Source organism: Spermophilus citellus (genome assembly GCF_964194105.1).
Source record: "Spermophilus citellus genome assembly, chromosome: 8".
Taxonomy (NCBI): Eukaryota; Metazoa; Chordata; class Mammalia; order Rodentia; family Sciuridae; genus Spermophilus; species Spermophilus citellus.
In genome coordinates, this window is record NC_138189.1 from 43,657,938 (window position 1) to 43,679,540 (window position 21,603).

General features: G+C 39.1%; 2 protein-coding genes across 2 annotated transcripts in view; one reads left to right on the plus strand and one right to left on the minus strand.

Annotated features, from left to right (window-relative positions):
* The window catches only part of SPMAP2L (sperm microtubule associated protein 2 like), a gene marked incomplete at its 5' end in the record, with an annotated part of 62,984 nt that overhangs the window by 25,473 nt on the left and 15,908 nt on the right, over positions 1-21,603 (plus strand). Inside the window, 3 exons of the mRNA XM_081304343.1 lie at positions 3,409-3,462; positions 6,532-6,660; positions 17,429-17,566. Coding sequence (XP_081160469.1) covers positions 3,409-3,462; positions 6,532-6,660; positions 17,429-17,566 — 321 coding nt within the window. The remainder of the gene's footprint in view (positions 1-3,408; positions 3,463-6,531; positions 6,661-17,428; positions 17,567-21,603) is intronic.
* LOC308654568 (ETS translocation variant 1-like) lies at positions 10,168-12,069 on the minus strand. The gene is given in 2 exon segments (XM_081304171.1): positions 10,168-10,982; positions 10,986-12,069. Coding segments are annotated over 2 exon segments (1,431 nt in total). The 5' UTR covers positions 11,859-12,069; the 3' UTR covers positions 10,168-10,424.

Genomic DNA, 21,603 nt, shown 5'->3' on the forward strand with positions numbered 1-21,603 from the left:
TGAAATAAATATATTTTTAAACGGTCATTGTTCACAGAACAATTAAAAAAAAACAAGGACACATAAATGTTAGAGGTTACTGTCAGTATGAAATAACATGGAGAGCATATAATTCAGAAACAAATTTGGTATTTTGGGTAGCCTCTGCAGTCTCTTTGTGGATAATATAGGATTCTACTTGACTTTTTGAGATGATCTAAAGATTCTAGACTCCCAATATTGCCCTTAGGGGGATTATATCCCATAAGGATTTGGGAACTTCAAGCTAGGAAACCTGAAATTGAGTCCTAAGAGACTAATGTGCAGACAGGTTAGTTGGAATAGAAAAGGGGGAAGTTAGGAAAGTTCAGAGAGTGATATTGGTAAGAAAGGGCTTGAGCAGCTGGGGTGGAAGTGGCTCACCATTTTTACTACTTTCTAGTTTGTATTTTATCTAGCAATGTCTTGGATCAATAGAACAATTTAAACTATCTTAATTATATCACTATATAGGGTTGAGAGCTCCATGATTTTTCCTTATAGAACCCTTAACAAAGTTATATTTCAAACAATTAAAAACCAGTTCACTTTAATCCAATCAGCACTTACTAAATACAAGGTATTGTGGTATGTGATGCAGGCGAGAAAGGAGAAAGAAACTGATTTTTGTCTGTTTTATTCACCAGTGTACAACTAGCCTTAGAACACTACTGGGTTCTTGGCAAATACTGGAACATTTATTGAATGAATAAAGCTCAAAGAATGAAGTATTCACCTAAAGAGCAGAAAATGACAATAAGGGGCACCAAAACACAGAGAAGGGGAATTCCTTCTGGAGTTCGATGACACAGTCTAAGTAATTATTAGTTAAAACGATCTATGATGTATTTCCAAATGATCAGAAGATATGAAATTTCCAACACATAAAATGATTAACATTTGGAAAGTGAGAAATGTTTAGTAGCCTGATTTGATGATTTACACATTTTACGAATATACCAAAGTACCATAATGTACCCCATAAAGAAGTACAGCTATTATGTCTCAATAAAAAATAATTTAAAGATGGAACTTCCTATTAAAATTAAACCCAGAATCTCCAAGGTTTGGGAGAATTGTTGGACTAATCCCATGTCCCTGAGATTTGTCATTGCTACCACCTTGCTGGCTTCTAGGGGATGTTCCACTCTTAATATTATGAACTGGTTTACACATAGATTCTTTTTTTAAAAAAATATTTCTTTTAGTTGTAGATGGACATAATAACTTCATTTTATTTATTTATATTTTATGTGGTGTGAGGATCGAACCCAGTGCCTCACATGTGCTAGGCAAGCGCTCTACCACTGAGCCACAAACCCAGCCTAGAGTTCTTGCTTATACAATTCCCATAGCATAACTAAGTCAAGGCTATAGATGAAATAAGTCTACTATGGACCAAGGGGCAGTATATGAGAGCTCCATGTAATAAAGTACATAATAAATAATAAATTAATATAGCACAAAATAAATTAAAGACAATAAATATGCAACATAACAAAGAGCCTATTGGCTCCAGAAGACCCTAGCTAAAATACATACTTGTTAGTTGGAAAAAAAACTGCAACTAGTCTATTAAGTTAATTTATAGACGGATTGGTAGCCTTGGATTGTGAAGAGATTATACTGGTAAATTTTGGACAGGATATAATTTGAAAATAAGACAATTTGGAAATAGATAATTGGATTAATGGATTTTAGCTTGTTCTGCAGACTGGATGGCTCAGTTTCGTGAATGTGCAATCTTGGGAGTTGCTGACTATTACTCCCCCTTTGACTCTTCCCATTTTCTGAAAGGAGGTCGGTGGTATATCAAATGACTTTTAATAAGGAGGTATTTCTTCACATAAGGGTTTGTAGGAGCTATGCCATCAACCAAATCCCACCTGACCAGGACCAGGATTTATTTAAACATGGAAGTTTGTAGCCTATGACAGAGCTCAGGCAAGTGTTGGAGAGTTTTTCCCATCAACTGTCCATCAAAGCTCTTCCTTGGGCTAATTCACTTGGCCTATTTCCTCACCTATGAATTAAACTTCTCAGGTGTGGGAGTGACATCAATTTAATGGATTTGGGGAAGAGAACTGGACTCTTCTGAGACCTCTCTCTGGGACCTATCTACAGTGGTAATGTTTGTGATCTGCTTTCTATCACATAGCAAGCTTAGCCCCTGCAGTGAATAGCCTGAAGCTCTGGGACCTACATTCAATTCAGTATGTCAGGGATCCAAACTATTCTCTTCCACCCAATTTTATCGATAATAGTGATAGTATTTTTATTCTATTTGTCCAAATCCTGTACCTATTTTTCTTTTAGCTCCTAACTGTGGTGGACAAAAAGGATTTTGTTATTGGGCCCTTCAAACTCCAACCAAGTACATAAATAATTATAATATGAACTTCAGTAACATGGGAGGTATATACTCTGCATTAGTTAGGCAATGCTGCAGTAACAAACAAGATGCAAAACTCTCCATGACTTAACATTAACACAACAGAAATTTATTTTTCAGGCTGGGGTTACAGCTCAGTGGTAAAGTGTTTGCCTAGCACATGTGAGGCACTGAGTTCAATTCTCAGCACCACATAAAAAAATAAAGATATCATGTTCACATACAACTAAAAATATTTTTTTTAAAAAAAAGAAATTTATTTCTCCCTTATGCCATAGTGTGAATTAGTTGGTCCTCCTCTACCTTGTAGCTCTGTTGCTAACTAGAATACATGACTTCCAGGGTCATGGCAACAAGGAGAGAGAGAGTGGGGGAGTACACTGGAAGTGATACCCAACACTTCTATTGAAGTTAGACATGACCAATTACGTGACACCAAACAACTGCAAAGAAGGGTTGGAAATGTATGGAAACATATAGATACTTAGAGAACCCAAACTTACTCTGCCACAGCTGGAAAACGAATGATCAGGAAGGTTAAGAGAACAGAGTGGGACATGAAAGTGTATTTTGTCCATTTCATAGATTTGCCAGAGGTGGACAGACATCCTGTCTGAAATTTACCTGTACAATCTCTTCACAATCCTGTGCTTCCAGTCCATCTACAAATTAACTTAATATGCTAGATGCAGTTTTTTTTCTACTAACAAGTATGGATTTTACCTAGGATCTTCTGGAGCCTATAGGCTCTTTGTTATGTTGTATATTTATTGTCTTTAATTTATTATGTGTGCTATATTAATGACTCTACAAGTGAGAATCTTGAGCCCATAGTAGTTTGGGATCCTTCTACACTCTTCAAACCATCTCAAGTGTAGCATTATTTCCCCTCCTCCCCAACAGACAGATTTCCTTGAGTAGGAGTCATGTAATGTAACTGTATTTCTTAGGCATTCTTTTTAAATTAATCAGCTGGTATTTGTTAGTATTCTTTCTAGAAGGAGAATCCAAGATCTTTCTGAGCCCAAAAAACAATGGGGAACTCCAGATAGGTAAGACATTATTCTATGGTCTTGTTTGATATGATTGTGTTTGCTACATCAAGTAGATAAGTCTTATCCTACTCTGCCATTAATCCTGTGTCCCAGGTGGATCCACTCACCTCTACCTAACTGGATCCACTGAGCCAATACCAATACCGTCACCGTGGTTGATTCAGCATGTGACATCTCGGGCTAATCTGTGGCCAGCAATTCCCAAATTTGAACATTGGGATCACCTGAGGAGCTTTAATACTGATGGTTGCCTCGATGGCATCCCCAGAAATGCTGACTGAATTGGTCTAGGGTACAGCTGTGGGAGTGTTAAAAGCTCCCCAGATGGCTCTAAAAAGCAGAATGTTTTGAGATTCACTGCCCAGAGTGTGACTCCATGCTCCTTTGACACTTTTGTGTCCATCCTGAAGATCCATAGTTGTAGCCTGTACCACCCAGTCCTGGGGTCTCCAAGCCTCTGCCTAGAACACACCTGTTCTGTGGGTCTCTGGCAGGCTGGACCCTCCGCCCTTCCATGCTTGGCCTTAGGAATCCCCTTTTTCTTCTCTGGCTCCTGAATAAAGCCTGGCATTTTAAGAGAAGGTAGATTTACAGAAAAATCAAGCAGGAAGTATAGGGAGTTCCCAGGTTTTCATATCTCACATTTACAGTTGTTACAATTGATGAGCCAGTATTGATACATTATTGTTAACTAAAGTCCATAGTTTATATTGGGTTCACTTTTGGTGTTGAATGCTTTTATGGGTTTTGACAAACGCATAATGTCATGGATCCACCTTTACAGTATCATACAGAATGGTTCCACTTCCCTCAACTCCTCTGTGCTCTCTTCAGTTATTCTTTTTCCTTCCTCCCCACTCTCTGAAACCCTGGCAACCACAGATCTATTCACTGTCTCTGTAGTTTTCCCATCCTTTCCACTGCAGCTCCCCCTTTTCTGGCCCTGGTTCTCCTCCCCAGTACTTGCTGCATGACACCATCAGGTGAATCTCCAGTTTTCACCATGCATTCATTCAAACTTTTTTTTTTTTTTTGGCACTAAGGATTGAACTCAGGGGCCCTTGCCTACTGAGCTGCATCCCTGGGTGTGTGCAACCTTGCCATGCCAAATTCACAGACTTTTTTGTTTGTGGTGCTGGGAATTGAACCCAGGGCTTTGTGCATGCAAGTCAAGCACTCTACCAACTGAGCTATATCTCCAGCCCCAAACTTTTATTGATAAACGGACACAGTGTCATGCCTGTAATCCCAGCGGCTCAGGAGACTGAGACAGAAGGATCACGAGTTCAAAGCCAGCCTCAGCAAAATCGAGGCTCTAAGCAACTCAGTGAGACCCTGTCTCTAAATAAAATACAACAAAGGATGAGAATGTAGCTCAGTGGTCAAGTGCCCCTGAGTTCAGTCCCCATTAACCCTTCCCCGCCTCCCCCAAAACCCAAAACCTTTGTTGAGAAACTCTAGTGAGTAGCAATCAACTACTCAAGAGAAAATCTCCAAGAGATGAAGACAGGAGCTGGAAGAACAGGTGGGCTGGAGGGGCGGACGCTGTTGATCACAACTGAGGAGGGCATTGGAAGCCATAGCAAGGCGGGGTGGTTGGGACTTCAGTCTAGTCACTGGAAACCTTTGCACTGTCTTGAACAAGGCAGTATCTCGATCAGGTTTGTGTTTACAAAGATCACTCTGGCATTAGTGTGGAGAAAGAAGTGGGCATGATGGATGTATGAACAAGAGAAGCAGCGCTGGAGATGAGGAGAAACCCACAGATCTGAAATGGAATCTGCGGAATGTAGGGAGTGGGGGCATTGATGTTTCTAAAATGACTCTGGATAATGTTTGCAGATCAGAGGGAAAAAAAAGATCATATCCAAAATCAGAGACAAAGTTGAGGCGAGTAGGGGAAAAAAACCCTGGATACTTTGAAAGACATGGACTCAGTTGACAAATCCAATTTTTTTTTGTTCTTTTTGGTGCTGGCAATTGAAGCCAGGATCTCACACATGCCAGGCAAGTACTGAGCCACAAGCCAGTGCCAATTCAGTTATGGGCAAAGCCGGGTTACTAAGGGACCGTCTAGGCTGCCTTCTGCCATCTTACCCAACCTCTCAGTGCTCCTTCCTTGTTTCCCAGCAGGACTCTCCACTTGCACCCGAACACTCCTAGTTCAGGACTCAAGTATTCCCATTCCTGCCACAGAACATGCTTCATTTCTGGCAGTCTGTGCCCTTCAACTTTCTTCTGTGAAGCCTTTTCAGGTTAATCCTATACATTTCTGTCTGTCTGGCTCTCTCCCTGCCCCCCTTCATGCTAGTGCACAGGATTGTTGAGACTAAATGAACTGATATCTGTAAAGCACTTAGTATAGTTCCAGGCACACAGTAAATATTACACAAATCATAGTCATTAACATTATTCTGTGACTATTATCTGACTACCTGGTGTAAGATTTTGCCCAACAGGGAGCACAGTGGAGATGGCGGGCATGTCCAATTGATGCCCACCTGACTGTAACTTAGACTGTTGATTCCCCAAGGGCAGGAGCAGAACTATCTTATCTCTAATAGGTTATTTTGGGTGACCACTTTTAAGATAGTGGACAAGTAGGGAGGGAGAACGTGGGAGGAATAGACGAAATCTAGATAGGGCAGAAGCGGGGAGGGGAAGGGAGGGGACATGGGATTAGAAATGATGGTGAAATGTGATGGGCATCATTATTCAAAGTACATGTATAAAGACACGAATTGGTGTGAATATACTTTGTGTATAACCAGAGATATGAAAAATTGTGCTCTATATCTGTAATAAGAATTGTAATATATTCTGCTGTCATCTATAAATAAAAAATTAATTTAAAAAAAGATAGTGGACAAAATTGTCTTATTTTATTCTTATTTTGATAGCCATAATTTCTCTCTTTCTGATGACTGGGAATTTTAAAGTTCTTTGATGGGGCTAATTCTTGAAATGAAGTAAAACCCACATGGACTTGTCAAGAGCTATGTATAAAATGTTCATTCTCAGTGAATTTTTTTTTTTTTACCATATTATCTTTGTGTATTTTAACAGAAAACTATTTTGGGGAAATCAAGATCCCATTTGCCCCATTCGTGAGACTGCTTTGAAGACTCAGCCATCCAAAAGACTCAAGGACCTTGCTCATCCCAAGCCAGTCTCCAAGCATTATGTACCTAACAGGTTGGTGTTTATGTCATGAAGTTACTTTGCCATGACTCCTTCAAGAAAATGAACATAAAACCCAGGCCTTTCTCCCAAGAGTCCTGCATTGTTCAATCTACCATCAAAATGTATTGAGGATTAGTGAAGCTGTGTCTGTTTCCAATCTCATATGACAGTCAAACTTTTCCAGAGCAAGATCCAGACTCGGATCACATTTCATAATGCTTTGGTTTTTGAGAATTTTTAAAAAATAAAATAACAGTGTTATAAAATAGTTTCTTTTAGTGGTGGGGATCAAATCCTAGCCCTTGCACATGCTGGGCAAGGGCTCTACCACTGAGCTACATATTGAGCCCCGAGATCTTCAAGGTGTCTTTGATGAATCTATAGAAGCCATTAGTTTTTCAAGTTAGGATCCCTAATTTTCGTATTAAAGACTTATTATTAGAAGTTGAAGGTATGTCCAAAGTCACCTGTTGGGACTACTTCAGAGGACAGGCCACTCCTTTCTCTAAGTTCTTGCCTTGTTTGGGAGATGCTGTCTGTCCATGATGCACTCCCATCCTCCTCGCCTGCCCTCTCAACGTCCTTGGTGGGTTCCTCTTTCTTTTCTGCCATTCCCCAATTGACTTCTTTCTCTTTCTGCTCTAAACAATTCCCAAGACCAAGGCTGTCCTTTCATATGGACTTTGTTTCTAATTGTGTGGCGATGGCCTCCAAATCTTCAACTCCTCTCTCTTATCTCAGATGTACTGAGCTCCTCTGGGGGATGGAGCCAGGGAAACCTCCCACTCAGCATGTTTAAAACAGGACAGGACTCCTTTTTAATCAAATGTTGGTTGAATGAGATACTTGTTTCAGAATGACATTTATAATGTGCAATCATTGGTGTAACTGTTTGCTTTTAAAAGTTTATTCAAGAATATGAACTCAAAATGGGTGTGGTGGCACATACCTGTAATCCCAGCGACTCTGGACGCTAAGGCAGGAGGATGGCAAGTTTGAGGTCAGCCTGAGCAACTTAGTGAGACCTTGACTCAAAATAACATTAAAGAGAGTTTAGGATGTAGTTTAGTGGTGGAATACTCACCTAACCTGTGCGCGAGCCTGGGTTCAATTCTAAGTATTGCAAAGAAATTTTTTTTTTCAACAAGGTCTTTGAAAAAAAAAAAAACAGGTTCAAGGGGAATTACTTTGTCTGAACAAGAGAATTCCAGTTGTACATTGTTAATTGCATCTTCCTTCTTTTTTTTTTTTTGCAGAAATCAGCTGCCAGATTTATTAATCTACCTGAAAATTTAAAAAAAAACATAAAAATACAACCAAACAAAAAGTAGAATAAAATCCAAACGTAAAAAATAAAAACCAAAAAAAGTTGATACATTTCCCAAAAGAGTTTATAATGCAATATTTTGAACCCTTCTGTATTGGAAATATATTTTCTGTAGGCCAATTACTTATTTAGTTCAGTGAGTCACTACCATAAACAGCAATATGTAGTCTGTCCTTAAATATTATATAATGAATGCCATTTCTTTCTTTGATCCCTTAAGATAATTCATGGCCTAATTCTTCCTCACTGACTGACTAGAGTTAGAATATAAAAAGAAAAAAAGGAACAAAAAAAAAGGAAGAGAAAAAAATCCTCAATATGACTTTCATTTAAAACATACTTTTAATGACCCACTAAGTTTTCTCTTCAGTTTCACCAAATGTCTCATATAACCATTTTCTTTCCAATAAAATTTCCACTGAATATTTTAAAATCTGTTTTTGTTCTAAGTGTTGCAAATGGCCACATGAGCATAGTGGGGTTTAAAAGAAAAAAAATAGTTTCTTATTTTTAAGGCATACTTATTAGCCCACAAAGGGCCAAATGATAGGTGACAAGTATATAGAGCAATCGTTGAGATCACAGGTTACATACATATGTTGAAGTAGAATTTTTTTTGTAGGAATAATGTGAATAGTATTGATTTTGGCATGTGGGTTCCCCAATAACTATTTAGAGAAATAGCTGTGATCTGTGTAGTAATGGGTAGCAAGAGACCATCTTTAAATAGTCTTTCTGGTGCTTATCATGAAATGCTTTCATAGGTCTATTTTGGCTTCATGTATAGGATTTTTTTTAACATTTTGCTATAGACTCTGAAAAAATTGCTTCTAGGATATTAATGGATTGAACAAAATTCATGTCACTTGCTTGATTCTTAACAAGCTATTCAGCGATACCATTTACTTATGGTTCTTTCAGAGTGAATGGAACAAGTCCTGCCTTTGATTATTTTCTCCAAATGCAAAACAAAATACAAAACAAACTCTTTGAAACTTCAAATCTTTAAATCTTATTTCAAACAATCCAGTCACATTTACAGGAGTGTCCAAAACGAGATGATGGATAATATCAGCGCCAGCACTATGTCATACAGCAAACTTCCTCATATTCTTTGACAGTTTGTAATTTTCCATTTCACCAAAAGTTACAAAAGTTTCCACAGTTTCCCTTAGCAAGCTGAAGCTTACTCTTCATTTGTCAATGTGCATAAAAGCTGCTCATAGCATAGCATGGCATAAACTATTTTTTAAGCAATAAATGGTTTGAGTCATCTATTTTGTCCTGAAATGCTATCTGTAGTTAACTGCACTGCTTATAAATGGTCATAGTAAATTCAGCATGAAAGAGAATATTACAGAAAAGACAGCAGCAGAAGCATTAGCATTATCTAATATTTATATATGTTATCAACATAACACAGCAGTAAAATGTTTAAATGCATATCAATGGGTGCCATGTCTAAAAATTACTATAGTACCTATTTAGTGTAGTGGATATTTTTCTTAAAGAGTGCTTGCTGTAACTAAAACAGCATAATATGTGATTCAGTACAGTTAATTCTTATTGATTAAATAATGTATTTATGTACTGGAAGAAGAGAAAGGAGACAGATATTTTTTGCTTCATTGTGATCCCAGATTTAACATATAAATGAAGATTCCAAAGGACCATGACATGTCACTATTTAACTGAAACAGGCTTCAAAAATACTTAAAAGACAGTATGATATGTAACTAAAGAGCAAGGTGGCACCAGATAACGTGTAATGCTACTGGCCTATGGCTCAGACTGGAGCCAGAGTCCAGCTTCAGAGAGAACTGCCCACTTGTGTGGTTATCCTCTACGAGTCATATATAAAGCAAACAAAACAAAATAAAACAAAAGGCAAATGCAATCACTAAATACCTTTTTACAAGAGGTGCAAAAACAGTCATTCCTAACAATTAAACTGCCATTTACAGTAGGTTTTTTTGTACACCTGCAGAGCCTCAGAAATGTCGGGGGGAAATGCTCAAAGGCAAATAGTCTCCAAGTGGATATTTACACAATGTGAAATTAACTGTACCATAGGTATCCAGAGAAAATGAACATTATCTTATGTTATTATGAAATCGACAGACACAATATAGCTTCATACTTAAAACCTGTAGGACCCCATCCCAAAGCCTAAGTAAAAAGTAATCCCCAAATCCCTCTGCCCATTCACCCATTACCTTCCTGTTACACAGAATAAATGTTTAGATTACTCCCACCCACCCTCAAATAAAGTGCGCAGTCCATGGCAGACCATAGAATAATGCAACAGGAAAAGCCCCCTTTTGTATTATTATTTAAAAATAAAATACAAACAACAAAAATAAAACAAAGACTGAAGAGAATTCAGTGATTCTCTACATCTCGCAGAAAGAGAGAAAGCACGAGGATGCCCCCTTGACTGTCACTCATGTTAGTACAGGTAGCCTTTGTTGTAGGGATGAGGGTTGCAGCAGCCCCCTTCAGGCATGTAGGCCATGCTCTCATCGAAGTGAGACAGAGGCACCGTGTCCTCCTCATTGATGTGACGCTCCATGTCTGTCTTCAGCAGTGGGCGCTGATTATCTGGAAAGGCCATGGAGAAAAGGGCTTCTGGATCACACACAAACTTGTAGACATATTTCTCTCCAGCCACCTTTTGCATGATTCCCTTCTCATAATAATAGCGAAGTGAGCGGCTAAGTTTATCATAGTTCATAGCTGGCCTGTTTTTCTGAATGCCCCAACGCCGGGCCACCTCTTCAGGCTCAATCAGCTTAAATTCCATGCCTCTACCAGTCCAGGCAATGAAATGAGAATTTGAAGGGTCGTCCAGAAGAGCTACCAAAAACTGCCAGAGCTGAAGTGATCCTCGCCGTTGGTACGTGGGTCCTTCCCGATACATCCCTGGCTCTTGTTTGATATCCCCATCAAATTTCTCTGGCACAACACAGGTGTCATCATAAAACTGCCTGGGACCCTTTTCAAACATTCACCCTTCTGTTCTGCTGGGATGAGCCAGGAAGCCTTCTTGCCTCATGTAAATGGAGTGGCAGCGAGGCACTTCTGAATCATATGCAAAGTCTCTGGGTTCCTGTTTAATCATCAGAGGAGCGGGGAAGCTTTGGCTGGCGGCACCTCCAACCATGGTGTTATGTTCATATACCGGGTCATGGTACTCCTGCTTAAAGCCTTGTGGTGGGAAGGGGATGTTTGGCTCAGACATCTGGCGTTGGTACATAGGACGTCCTTCCCTTGGCATTGTCGGCAAAGGAGGAAAGGAATTACAGGGTTCAGAAAGCTGGCGGCGAAATCTGTGGTCCATAGGGTAGCTGCTATCTGGTATGGATTGCGATGGAGGGAGGTGAGCTGGGAAGGCCCGGTCAGGTTTCGGAGTGTGAGTTGAGTTTGGAGATGCATGATGTAGTGGGGACACTGGAGTACTGGATGGTGTGGGGGGGTTGGAGGGCCTCATTCCCACTTGTGGCTTCTGATCATAGGCACTGACATTGTACAGGCACTTTTCTCCATAGCTGAATTTAAAGGGCTGTTCTTGACTGCAGGCAGAGCTGAGTTCTGAACATGGACTATGGGGTTCTTTCTTGATTTTCAGTGGTAGGCCATGAAAAGCCAAAGTTTCAGCCTGATAGTCTGGCACAAACTGCTCATCATTGTCAGGTACCTGAGCTTCTGCAAGCCATGTTTCCTGTAATTGACTTAGATCTTGAAAGAGTTCTTCTGAATCATGAGCCAGATCTCTGTTAATGAATTTTCTTTTCCTGACATTTGTTGGTTTCTCGTTACAATTTCTCCCACGCTGACTATTGGTGACCATGTAAGGCACTTGCTGGTCATAAAATCCATCCATTCTGCTGCTCTTCGCAAATATTAGCCCAGTATTTTATATTTTGAGCATTTAGCTGGAGATTTCCTCAGGATCTGGACTTCTATCAACCTGAAGGCCACGCTGGGCGAACGGCTGCAAAAAATTCCCTCCAAATTTAATAAAAACATTAATTATTGCCCAGCACTTCCCCTTGCAAGCCGAAAGCGACTCTGACAGAGCTCAATTCGGTGGTTTTTCCTCTACTTCTCCTCCAGGGGCCTCCAATCCAAACTGATGGATCGCTGCCTCCCGTTGGCTCCACGTCTCTTTCCCAAGATCAGATTTCGGGCTGTCAATCAGGAGACTTGCTGCCCCTTCCCGCGGGTCTCTTGTGCCCCTCTGCCCAAACGAGTTCTCTGTCCGCAGGCGCAGGGTCCGCACCCTGGAAAAGCCATGGAGAAAATCGACTTCCTTCCTAACTCGCTGCTTATTGTTAAGGCGCCTGGGGATACTGAAACCATGTGTACCGAATCGCCAGTTCTCAATACTGGTGTGTTTGGTCCACTGTTGGGCTGATTTCCTTAAACATTGTTGTTGAGGTTCAGGTATATACTCAGACTGCATCTTCCTTCTTGAATAATGAATAATCCTTGCCTGTTTGATGATGTCTTACCATTCTTTTTGTTTTATTTATTTTTAAAAATTTATTTTTTTTTTTTACCATTATTTTTGGTGACATGTTACGATTGAATTTAACTCAGGACATGTTAGGTGTGTATCATATTTTGCTTCATGTTGTTTTATATTCTTATTATACTTAATTTCCTATTATATAAAAAAGATATGTTTTAAAAGGAAATAGGGCTGAGGCTGTGGCTCAGTGGCAGAGTGCTTGCCTAGCATGTGTGAGGCACTGGGTTCTATCCTTAGCACCATATACAAATAAAAAAAGGCATTCTGTCCATCTACAAAAAAATTTTAAAAAATAAAGGTGACAAAAATCTCCTATAGGCCTATAATTCAGATAATTTTTTTTTAATATTTCCTTCTGGTCTTTTTTTTTTTTTTGCTATGTATATGTGTGCATTTTATATATAGTCTACTTAATTTTTTGAGATAATCAATATATACTTTATATAATGCTTTTTTTATACTTGATTTTTTTTGGCTGATCATTTAGGTTAGAGGTTGATCTATTTTTTTCATTGATTTTTCTATTATTTTACTGTTTTCTATTCCATTTATTTCTTCTCTGCTCTAAATTATTTTCCTTCTTTTGATTACTTTGGATTTCATTTGCTTTTCTTTTTCCAGTTTCTTAAAGTGGAAACTGAAATCATTAACTTGAGACCTTTCCTTCTTTCTAATAGTTATTTAGTCTGTGTATTTTCCTCTAAGTCCTGTTTTAGCTGGATTTCACAAATGTTGCTATGTTGTGTCTTCATTTTCATTAAGTTCAAAATACTTTCTTTGGTACTGGGGATTGAACTCAGGGGCATTTAACCACTGAGTCACACCACAAGCCCTTTTTTATATTTTACTTAGAGACAGGATCTCACTGAGTTGCTTAAGGCCATGCTAAGTTGCTGAGGCTGGCTTTGAACTTGCAATCCTCCTGCCTCAGCCTCCTGAGTTGCTGGGATTACAGGCATGTGCCACTATGCCTGGCTTCAAAATACTTTTTATTACCTCTTTTGATGTCATATTTGAACCACAAATATTTGTGAGATAGGTTCTTGCTCTGTTGCCTAGGCTTCTCTTGAACTCCTGGGCTCCAGTTATCCTCCTGCCTCGGTCTTCTTGGTAGCTGGGACTACAGGTGTGTGACAAGGTGCCCAGCTTACAGCTTTTAATTTTTGTTTTATAGTGATGACTTCAGGATCCATAGTACATATCTTGAACTTTGCATGGGCTCTGTAGTACGCACCTTCACGTTGTACCTCTTTGTGTGGTGTGGTATGTCTCCCGTTCCTCCTGCCTGGCCCCGGGGCTGTTGTCATCATGTATTTTACTCTGCATTATCTTATAAATCCCACAATGTATTTTTATTTTTCCTTTAAACATTAAATTCTCTTTTAAAGATATTTTGAAAAATAAGAAAAGGCATTTTATGTTTACCCACATTCTTACCATTTCCCATACTCTATATTCTTTGGGGTGAATCTAGATTTTATTGGGTATCATTTATGCTCTTTGGAAAACTTTCCTTAATGTTTCTGAAAGTGCAGATCTGCTACTGATGAATTCTTTCAGCTTTTGAGTGTCTGAAAAATTCCTTATTTCACTTTCATTCTGAACTGTATTTCTGTTGGTCATAAAATTCTACATTAACAGATGTTACCTCACTGTCTCCATTGATTTTGTTGAGACATTGCTATTCTTTTTGGTCTGTTTCTTTGCACCTGTGGGAGCCTTAACCTAACAGTGGTTTGATCCATTCATATGGATTCACTGAGTGGTAGCTGTAGACAGATGGGGAGTGGCAGGAGAAGGTAGGTCACTGGGAGTGTGCCTTTGGGGTATATATTTTGACCTCAGGTTGTCATTTCCTGGGCTGCTTTCCCCTGCCATGCTCCTCCACCACTGTGTTCTGCCTCATCTTGGGCCCAGAGTTATGGAATTGGCTAACCATGGACTGAACCTCTGAAACAATGAGCCAAAATGCAATTTTCCTTCTCTAAATAGTTCTTGTCGGGTATTTTGGTCCCAGTGATGCAGAGCTGACTAATACACTAAGTTTCATTCCTCACAAGCCTGCCTGGGATGCCTCCATACCTGCTGCATGACTGACTCCTTAATAATGTCTCTCATCACTCCAGTCTCAAGCTCCAAGAGAAAGAGGTTTTCATGTTCTTCACTCTTTCTTTCCTTAGCATCTCACACTGTGACTGTTGATCAATAAGAACTTTTTTTTGAGTATATGAATAAGGGGAAAAAGGATAAAAATTATTCCAAAATATTACCCATTGTTATTTTGAATGTGTGCTAGTATGCACTCTTTCTCTCAAGAAATAAAAAAAATTATTTTAAAAATTTTTATTTAAAAAAATTTAATTTGTTTTTTTTTAGATATACATGACAGTGGAATGTATTTTTTAATTTTTTTTAGTTGTAGATAAACAACAATATCTTTATTTTTATTTAATTATTTTTACGTGGTGCTGAGGATCGAACCCAGGGCCTCACGCATGCGAGGTAAGAGCTCTACCACTGAGCTTCAACCCCAGTCCCAGTAGAATGTATCTTGACATATTATATATACATGGAGTATAAATTCCCATTCTTGTGGGTTGTACCTGATGTGGAGGTCATGTTGTACTGGTGTGTATTCATATATGAACGTAGGAAAGTGATGTCTGATTCATTCTACTGTCTTTCCTTTCCCATCTCTGTCCCTTACCTTCATTCCCCTTTGTCTAATCCAATGAACCTTTATTCTTTCTTCCCATGTTGAGAGCCACAGCCAAGGGGCCCCAGCAAACTTCCAGCTGCCAGCAAACTTCCAGCTGCCAGCTGATGATTGGCTCACAGCGGCCCCAGCAACTTCTAGCTGATTGGCTCCTCTGCGGTGATGCTCATTGGGCTGTTTCCCTGCCCTTTCAGACCACGGAGCTGCTCATTGGGGGACTTTTTTGGCTCCGCCCATGCGACCCAGCCAATCGTCCTCAAGAGCAGGAGGCTTGTGGGAGGTTGAGAGGCTTGTGGGAAGCCCGTGATGGCAGTTGGGCTCTGAAGGTTTTCCTGAGGAGCTGTTTTGTTTGGCGTGTGTGATTTAAAAAATAAAGTTTGTTTCTTTTGACAAGTGGCTCCTGAATTGTGCCCAGCCAGACTTCGGCACCCCCCACTTATTATGTGTTAGCATCTGCATATCAGAGAGAACAATCAGCCTTTTGTTCTTTGAGATTGGTTTATTTTACTTAACATTCCAGTTTCATCCATTTACTGGCAAATTCCATAATTTCATTCTTTTTTTAATGACTGAGTAATACTCCATTGTGTATATATACCACATTAACAATTTCTATTATAAACCAAGCATGGTGGCACGTGCTTGTAATCCCAACAATTTCAGAGGTGGAGGCAGGAGGAGTCCAAGTTCTAGCTCAGCCTGGGAAACAGTGAAGCTCTGTCTCAAAATAAAAAATAAAAAGAATTGGGATATTGGGCTGGGGTTATAGATCAGTGGTAAAGCACTTTCCTAGCATGTGTGAAGCACAGGGTTCAATTCTCAGCACCACATATAAATAAACAAACAAACAAATGAATAAATAAATGTCTATCAAGAACTAAAAAATAATAAAAAAATAAGAAGAGGAGTTGGGATGTAACTCAGTGCTAGAGTGCCCCTGAGTTCAATCCCCAGTATTCTCATATATAATATGTATGTAATTATATGTGTAGATATTTGTATAATATAATTATATACGTGTTTATTTCTTTTACAATGAGAAAAATACAGCATGCTCTATGTTAAAATAATATTTCAGTGCCTGCTAATTGATGGCATTATAAGACTTGGTCTTGTGGAAAATTATAGGAGGAGGAAAAACACATGAATGTTAGTAGCACTGCATTTCATTAATGTGCAATAATATAATAATTGGAGAAAATATATAATACAAGGAGAAAATTAATATACAGGGAGAAATTAATACACAATTTGACGAGTAAAGTCATATTTGAATAGTGCTTTATAAATTATAAAATGATTTTACTTATTTAATCTTCAGAGCTATATAAAATGTATTATTTTCTCCATTTCCTAAGGCACCCATGTACTTCCAGTTGTTGGCAGCATAAGGCATAAGTCACATGGTCAGTCCATATTTTTATGGCATTTGGTGTTCCCCATTCCTCACTGAGGGAATGTGGAGTGATTGAGTTTGTCTCCCATTTTATTTTTTTCATCTCTGACCCACTATCTGGGCCTCTGTGCTGCTCATTGGCTGACTAGTGACCTCTTCTTTCTAATTCCTGTGGTCCCCTTACCTGAATCTAATCTGTCTGAGGCGACCCATTGTTCAAAACCACCTCTTCCTTCTGTTTCTCTGATTCCCAAACTGAACTGCTATTTTCTGCCCCAAGATAACCCAGGAAAGTGCTGGAAGCTCCTTGCCTGTTTGAACTCAGCTGTGTGGGGGTGGGGGTGGGGCTGGGTAGTTCAGCAATCATGGACTCAGGTCTGGCAGTTGTCAGGCCCCTGAAAACAGATGCAGGTATGGACCGGCCTTAAGCCTGAAGCGTCACAAGGAAGGAGATGAGGGCTAACACAGAGACTGAGGCCCATAACAGCAGCAAGTAGACGCAGACGTGGGCAGAGGGACAAGGATCCCTTTCTTAAAAAAAAACAGAGGTGCTCTGAGAAAGAATAGAATCAGAAGAGACGCTGCAGTCTGAGTTAAACCATGGCCGGAAAGAGGATCACTTCCGTTTCCACTGATGATACATTTTGATTAAGAAAAGACGAAGAGGCAGGGATAATAAGAACAATATTATTATTTATCCTAAATACTGTCATACCTGCTCTTCTAGGTCTGGGGATCAAAGCTGAAAAATAACGTGATGATCTGAATTCATGCCTATTTCACTCATTTCTCTTACATAACTTGCAGGCCCCAATATTACTACAGTTGTGGAAGAGAGTCTGTAATTTGGAAGATACCTCCATCTGCCTTGTTTACCCAGCCCTCCAAAAGGACCCAGAAGCTGGCACAGCCCAACAGATTCAAAAGACAGTCTCTACTAAGTCGGTAGGGTATCTTGAGAATCTCCCTAAATCCTGACTCAATCTAGTTAAATGTCACAAAACTGTTGTTCTAATTTCAATATGTGCAGTTTTTTGAGTGTGTGCAGTTCCATGAGCTAAAAGTCCATTTGTTTTCCAAAGCATCAGATAAAAAAAGCCAAATATTTGCAGAAACTGTAGCTAATCTGAAGATTATCATCAATAATTACATTTGACTCAAATTGTGGTGAAGCTAAAATTCATATTAGACTTTATCATTGTTAGTCAATTAAAAGGAAATTTTTCAGGAGTAGAGTGTTTGCCTAGCATTTATGAGGCCCTGGGTTTGGTCATCCAGTGCCACAAAATCAGAACAAAACCAAAAGGGAAATCAGCAAATGAACATCACAGGTTTCTGCAATTTGCAGAACTTGATGTTCTTTTATATCTTGCTGACTTGGCACATGCTTTTGCTTTTGCTTTGAATGACGAATTTCACCTTCTCCTTAAAAGACATCTTAGGAGCTGCCTTCCCCAGATGATTGTGATATGGTTGTTGGAAAAGGTACTTCAACATCAGATTGCATTAGTGGAATATGTTCGGTGTGCAGACGTGGGGAGGCAACAATGCGCTCGTGTGCTGCAGTGGTTAGGACACACTGGGTCTCTGTAACCTGTGTCAATGTTATGCCTTAAGAAGATGACAATACATTTGAGACTGTTCAGAAGGAGGTAAATGTGATGTCGAGGCTTCTGGAAACTGTTATATGAAAAACAGTTAAGAGAAATGACATGTTTAGCTTAGAGAAGAGACCAAGGAAACAGGGATAGCTCTGTTCAAGTGTGTAAAAAGGATGGCATATGAAAGAGGAAGAATGGGAAGAAGAGGAAGAAGGAAAATTAATTTATATCTATCTCAGTACAAGAAGGAATTTACAGCAGATGTCAGCTAATTTTAGAAAAGTCTTTCTGAATAGCTTTCCAGGAATGGAAATTGGAGTGGGAGGGGGGACTGTTCTCTAATCAGTCTCTTATTTGACCTTCAAATTTGTTGTATGAAAGCAAACAAAGCAGAAACTGTAGCTAATCCAAAGATTAGTGGAGATACAGGGATATCCAAAAAAATGTACTGCTACACAAGCTTGGGCTCTGAGGCACTAAAGGGGCTGATGGACTAGAAGGCTCACCAGCAGATTTGAGCAGGCAGAAGAAAGAATCAGCAAACATGAAGATAGGTCATTTGAGATGATCAGTTCTGAGCAACAGAAAAGAATGAAGTAAAATGAACAGAGGCTCAGAGACTGCTCATCCCTACCTGCACGGGAAGGGAATAAGTAAACTGGGCAGAGGTGTGGGCTGGCTGTAAATAAAAGGCTGAAAAAATAGTATTAAGAAATAAAGATGTGGCTGGGGTTGTGGCTCAGTGGGAGCGCACTCGCCTAGCATGTGTGAGTCCCTGGGTTCGATCCTCAGCACCACATATAAATAAATAAAATTAAGGTATTGTGTCTATTTACAACTGAAAAATAAAGAAAAACTTACTGTTAAAGAAAAAAAAAAGGAATGAAAAACAAAAGACACAAGAAATATAGTTAAAGGAGGGGCTTGGTGGGCGGAAAAGACCTGATGGGTCTGATCCTAACAAAGGGAAAAGGGCCCGAGTGTTTATTTGTAGTGAAACACATCAAAGGCAGATTTATTGTGAGAAAAAGTTTTTCAAGATAAACAAGAAGCAAGAGGCTGTAGGAAATTGGCCTGATTGGAGACTGATCACTTGCACACTAATTCTTCCTCCTCCGGCTGCTGGTGCCCCCAGGCTGTTTGGGCTCTGTGGTATCTCTCTGCACCTCCCGGAGTTGAGTGAACCTAGGGCTGTCTGAGCCAATAAATTCTGGGGTATCACAGAATTCTCTTTGAGCAGGACGTTGCCAAGGCAACGCAGCATTGGTGGGATGACACTGAGAATTCTCTGAGGGGCACACCTCTGCTTAGAGATGGCTCAGACAAGCCCACAATTCATTCCTGGCTCCCCACAGAGACGTGTGGGACACCATCAATCAAGTGAATCAACAGAGCCACAAGGAGAATCTTACAAAGAGAGGAGAGAAATAAAGAGTCAGAATGAATATATGAAGAAAGCAATGGTCCCAAACGTACGAAGTTTGATGAAAAACATGGCCATCCAAGAAATTCAACAAAAGCTCCAAAGAGGAAAAACTCAGAGAGTCCCAGCTTGCCACATCATCAACAAACTCAACAGCCAAGGAAAAAAAGAGTCTTGAAAGCAGCCAGAGAGAAGCCACTCATCACATATAAAGGATCTACAATAAGGTTCATGAATGAATTCTCATCAGAAGTCATGGTGATTAGAAGGCAGTGGGAGACATAGAGCGGTGAAAGAAAAAGACCACAAGCCAAGATAGTCTATCTAGCAAAACTATCCTTCAAAAGTGAAGGACAGGGCTGCGGTTTTAGCTCAGTGGTAGAGCATTTGCCTACATGTGTGAGGCACCAGGTTCGATCCTCAGCACCACATAAAAATAAATAAAGCAAAGGTATTGTGTCTAAAAGAGGAAGAATAGGAAGAAGGTAAAGTTATGATTTGAGATCTATCTACAACTAAAAAATATATTTAAAAGAAAATGAAGGTCGGGAGGCTGAGGCAGGGGGATCCCAAGTTCAAAGTCAGCCTCAGCAACTTAGCGTGGTTCTAAGTAACTCAGTTAAGACCCTGTCTCTAAATAAAATACAAAAGGACTTGGCTTAGTGGTTGAGTGCCCTTAGTTCAATCCCCAGTATCCCGACACACATACACACATACACACACACACACACAAAAAGAGAGAGAGAGAGAGAGAGAGAGAGAGAGAGAGAGAGAGAGAGATGAAGCTATTTCAAGATAAAAACTTAATTGAGACTTAATTACCAGCAGACTTGCTATATAAGAAATATTAGAGTCCCTCAAGTATCTTTTCAGACACTAGATAATAACTTGAATTTACATAAGAAGTGTCAATAAATAAAATTAATTAAATATAAAAGACAATATAATGTACTTTTTGTTTATAATTCTTTATTCTCTTGCATGATTGAAGGGCAGCTGCATAAAACAAAAAGTATAGTCCTGTGTTGATGGACATACAGTGTATTTTAGAAGAGCACAAAGAGGGGGTGGAGCATAAACAGACTTGGTCAGGAAGCATAATTTTTTATATTTTAATGGATTTGGTTTGTTAGTATTTTGATGTCAATCCTGCATGTACATTTGAATTTAGTTTGCTGATGTTTTGGTATGGATCTCCGTATGTATGTATATTCATAAGAGGTATAAAAAGATCTCAAATCATAACTTCACCTTAAGAAATTAGAAAGAAAAGCAAACTTACTCTAAACATAAAGAAGTAAGGAAATAATAAAGATCGAGTGGAAAACAATGAAATAGTGATTAGAAAAAGAGAAAAATGACATCCCCCCCCCAAAAGTTGATTCTTTGGGAATTGACAAAATTGACAAGTCTTTGGCTAGTTTAATCAAGACAAAAAGAAGGCTGAAGTTAGTAAAATCAGGGGGAAAATAAGAACCTTTCTAAGGGGTCATTACAAGGAGTTATGACTTCTGATGTTATATAAATTAAAAGATTATAAGGGATTACTAGGAACAATTACAAGGCTAACAAATTAGATAGTCTAGATGAAATGGACGTATTCCTAGAAAAACAAACTACTGAAACGACTCAAGAAAAAATAGGAAATCTCAACAGACCCATCAACAGTAAAGGAAATCAAATTAATAGTTTTCAAAAATCCTCCCTGCAAAGAACCACCCAGGACTAGTAATTCCATTACATGCAAATGAATCATTGGTGAATTCTATTACATGTTTGAGAAGAATTAACATCATACTCTTCAGTTCATTCCCAAAAGTAAGACACTTCCCAACTCATTCTATTATATTTGTATCATCCTCATACAAAACCAGAAAAGACTTATATATTTTTTAAGTATATATATTTTTTAATTGTAGATGAACATTATACCTTTATTTTATTAATTTTTATGTGGT